The sequence below is a fragment of the Nicotiana attenuata genome, unplaced genomic scaffold (assembly GCF_001879085.1).
Source record: "Nicotiana attenuata strain UT unplaced genomic scaffold, NIATTr2, whole genome shotgun sequence".
Taxonomy (NCBI): Eukaryota; Viridiplantae; Streptophyta; class Magnoliopsida; order Solanales; family Solanaceae; genus Nicotiana; species Nicotiana attenuata.
In genome coordinates this window covers 210,361-214,444 of record NW_017670434.1, presented here as the reverse complement: position 1 = coordinate 214,444, position 4,084 = coordinate 210,361, and the positions used below count along the sequence as shown (strand labels likewise).

The 4,084-nt window shown below is 44.0% G+C and overlaps 1 protein-coding gene across 1 annotated transcript; it reads left to right on the top strand.

The window, feature by feature from the left end:
* Positions 1-2,153: 2,153 nt before the first annotated feature.
* Positions 2,154-2,591, top strand: LOC109239334. The gene has a single exon (XM_019405884.1). It carries the CDS (start codon positions 2,154-2,156, stop codon positions 2,589-2,591), a length of 438 nt encoding a protein of 145 aa, XP_019261429.1.
* Positions 2,592-4,084: the final 1,493 nt, after the last annotated feature.

Below are 4,084 nucleotides of genomic sequence, written 5' to 3'. Positions count from 1 at the left end.
ATATTCGGTCGAGGGCGATCTAAACTCGATGGCCAAATCTATACATCTCTTTTGGTTTGCTGTATTTCTATTTGCGGTAAATTTCAATAACAATATTGCGCTTTCCTTAATTTGTGCCAAGTAAAATCACGTTTCCTTAAAACCATACTATAAATTCGATTGTTATTCGTTTTTAGCTAAACAGTTTGGCGCCCACCGTGGGCTAATAGTGATTGCCTGGTACAAATTTTCATAACACTATTTTACACTTGTTCTTTGAAGTATATTTGATTACGGGATTAAAAAATGTCGAATTCTCAGTCAGCACTTCAACACATTGACAATGATCTCAGCCACCACGGTGAAAATGAGAACATTGCACCAGGAAACTTTGCACCCTCTGCTGGCCTTGGTGGAATTCCGGTTGTAGATCCAATCGACGTCAGTTCGCATGTAGCCATCAATGGAAATTTGGCCGCTGACCCCGAAAGCAGCATTCGTGGGGGTACCCGATCAGCTACTCAAAACGCACACGGCGATGAAGATGGCGGGATCAGCTTGCGGGTGATCCTTGAAATGCTGCAGGCCCAACAGGGAGCAATAGCCCAGCTCTAAAATCAGAACCACTCTCCGAGCAGGGTCGAGCTCGAACCATCCCAGGAAGTTATGCACATGGTCGAATCGGCCTCGAGGAAACCGAATGAGAAGGAATCAGAAACCAATCCTGCTATTATAAAGATGCTCGAAGAATTGACAAAGCGAATCGAGATGGGGGAAAAAAAGATCAAGGAAAATGATAAGAAGGTGGAAACTTATAACTCCAGGGTCGACCAAATACCGGGGGCACCGTCGATATTAAAAGGACTGGATTCCAAAAAGTCTGTACAAAAACCTTTCCCCCCGAGTGCGGCTCCAAAGCCAATCCCCAAGAAGTTCCGTATGCTTGAGATTCCTAAGTATAACGGGACGACTGATCCAAACAAACACGTCACCTCATACACGTGTGCCATCAAGGGAATGACTTGGGAGATGACGAGATTGAATCCGTATTGCTGAAGAAATTCGGGGAGACTCTATCGAAGGGTGCTATGATATGGTATCATAATTTACCACCTAATTCTATTGACTCATTTGCTATGCTTGCAGATTCTTTTGTAAAGGCACACGCCGGATCCATTAAGGTTGCAACAAGAAAGTCGGACCTCTTCAAGGTAAAGCATAAGGACAACGAGTTGCTCAGAGAATTCGTATCTCGATTCTAAATGGAACGAATGGATTTGCAGCCGGTCGCCGACGATTAGGCAGTCCAAGCTTTCACTCAAGGTCTCAACGCTTGGAGTTCCATAGCTTCACAGCAGTTGAAGCAGAATTTGATCGAATATCCAGCCGTCACTTGGGCCTATGTACATAATTGGTATCAATTGAAGATCCGGGTCGAGGATGATCAACTTGGGGCTCCTTCTGGGTCAGTTTATCCTAACAGGCCCGTGGATAGAATCAAGAGGGACATCGATCCAGAATCAAGGCCGAATAGAGATCGATATCAACCGTATAATGGAGACCGTAAAGGCAGGGGATCTGGGCGAAACTCTGCACGGAATGAGAGGAGGAATGATCGAGGTCAAAGTTCACAGGGACTCATGAACAAGAGTGGTTTCGATAGGGATGCTGGGCCAAAAGAAGTACCGCGGTTATCGGAATATAACTTCAACGTAGATGCATCCGCCATCGTATCAGCCATTGGATGTATCAAAGATACTAGATAGCCTCGACCTCTGCAGACCGATCCAGCCTAAAGAAATCCTAATCAAGTGTGCAAGTATCATGGTAACCATGGCCATAAAACAGAAGATTGCTGACAACTAAGGGAGGAAGTAGCCCTGTTGTTCAACGAGGGGAACCTTCGGGAGTTCTTAAGCGATCGGGCCAAGAACCACTTCAAAAATAGGGATTCAAACAGACAAAACGAGCAAGAAGAACCATTACACGTGATTCACATGATTGCTGGAGGGGTCGATATTCCACAAGGACCAATATTCAAATGCACCAAGGTGTCAATTATGAGGGAGAAGCGGACTTGAGATTATGTACCAGAAAGAAACTTTTCTTTCAATGACGAGGATGTAGAAGGGATCGTAGAACCCCATAACGATGCACAGGTAATATCTGTACTTATGAATAAGACTCAAGTTAAACGTGTTTTAATTAATCCTGGTAGCTCGGCCAACATTATTCGGTCAAGGGCCGTAAAACAGCTCGGCCTGCAGGATCAGGTTGTGCCCGCAGCCGGGGTGTTAAATGGCTTCAGCATGGCGTGTGAAACCACCAAAGGTGAAATAACTTTGCCAGTGAAAGTGGCTGGGACCATCCAAGAGACAAAGTTCCATGTGATCGAGGGCAATATGAGGTACAATGCCCTATTCGGTAGGCCATGGATGCACAATATGAGGGCGTCGCCCTCGACCCTTCACCAGGTTCTAAAATTCCCGATGACAGAAGGAGTCAAAATAGTATATGGAGAGCAACGTGCTGCCAAGGAAATATTTGTCATCGATGAAGTAATACCTATACCGGCACTCTCATCGATGAAGGGGTCGAATTCGAAGGGATAATAGGAAGTCAAATAGCAACTACAGACGTCGGCCTTGACCCAATCAGAGATGTAGGGGACTGACGAGGATAATGACTATGGGGTTCCTCGATCTTTCTGTCACGCCCCAAACCTGGGGAGACGTGGTTGGCACCCGATGCCGTGCTGGCCCGAGAGAACCAATCTGTAACTCATGATCATTCGACCAAAACTAGAACATACATAGGTCGAGTTAGATGGACTCATTCCTTCTGTAACTATCATGTGCCCACATGGCTACAACTCATAATGTACAACTTGTAAGTGGAAAAATATTGTATCACTGAACCATTTTTCTTAAAACATGAATACGTATGGGCCGTCAAGGCCTCTGACATACTGTACAAAATGAACCTTTTTCTACAAAGCCTGTAAGATTATTTGACATCAAATGGGACATGGTACCGGCCTGCCCATAAGTCTGTAGCAAAATTCTGATACGATGACTCATAGACTCGGTTGCACTCCGAATGAGGTAGAGTCTTACCGATCCTTCGCCGAATGCTAATCTCGTCTAGTATGAGGGCTCGTCAAACTGATTATCTATACCTGCAGGCATGAATACAGCGTCCCTAATAAAAGGACGTCAGTACGAATAATGTACTGAGTATGTAATGCAGAACTCATACATAACAATAAGTCAAGATTAATTAAAGACATATAAGAATCAACCTGAATCTCTGAAGTGCCACTGTATATACGTACTTATCATACTTACATATATATAATGCTTCTCTTTGAGACTATTTCTGTTATCCATATCGTATGATGTATGACTGCCCAACTGATAAGTGAAAACTGCCCGACCGGCCTTCGCATGGTGGTAAATGCATGACTGCCCGATCGACCGTAGCTCGGTGGTAAATGTGAAACTGCCCAACCTGCCATAGCGTGGTGGAAAATGCATGACTGCCCGACCGGCCGTAGCACGGTGGTAAATGAATATGCATGACTGCCCAACCGGCCGTAGCACGGTGGTAAATGAATATGCATGTCTGCCCAACCGGCCGTAGCACGGTGGTAAATGAATATGCATTTCTGCCCAACCAGCCGTAGCACGATGGTAAATGAATGAAGATACATGTATCGCTATATTATAAATATTAACATCTTTATCATACACCTCAATGGAAACTTAGGAACATACTTAGACATCACTTTACATGAATGAATAACATAGACATCCTTAACTGCTAAGAGTAGAATCACTTATGGAATAGCATTACGTTTACTATCGTTACTTGGATCATGCCAAAAGAAGAAAGGAATATCCTTAACATACCTGAGCCAATTCTCTTGAAAATCCATGTAACACCTGTCAATTACGAAAAATACACGTGACAGCAAGATCGAAGTGGGGAAAAATCCATATGATATCCTTGAGAAAATTGTACCGTATTCCCTTAGAATCGAAATCTCACGTTGCGATAACATTAGGTAGACTTCGTATGAAATCTTTGAATCAATTTTGTTGCT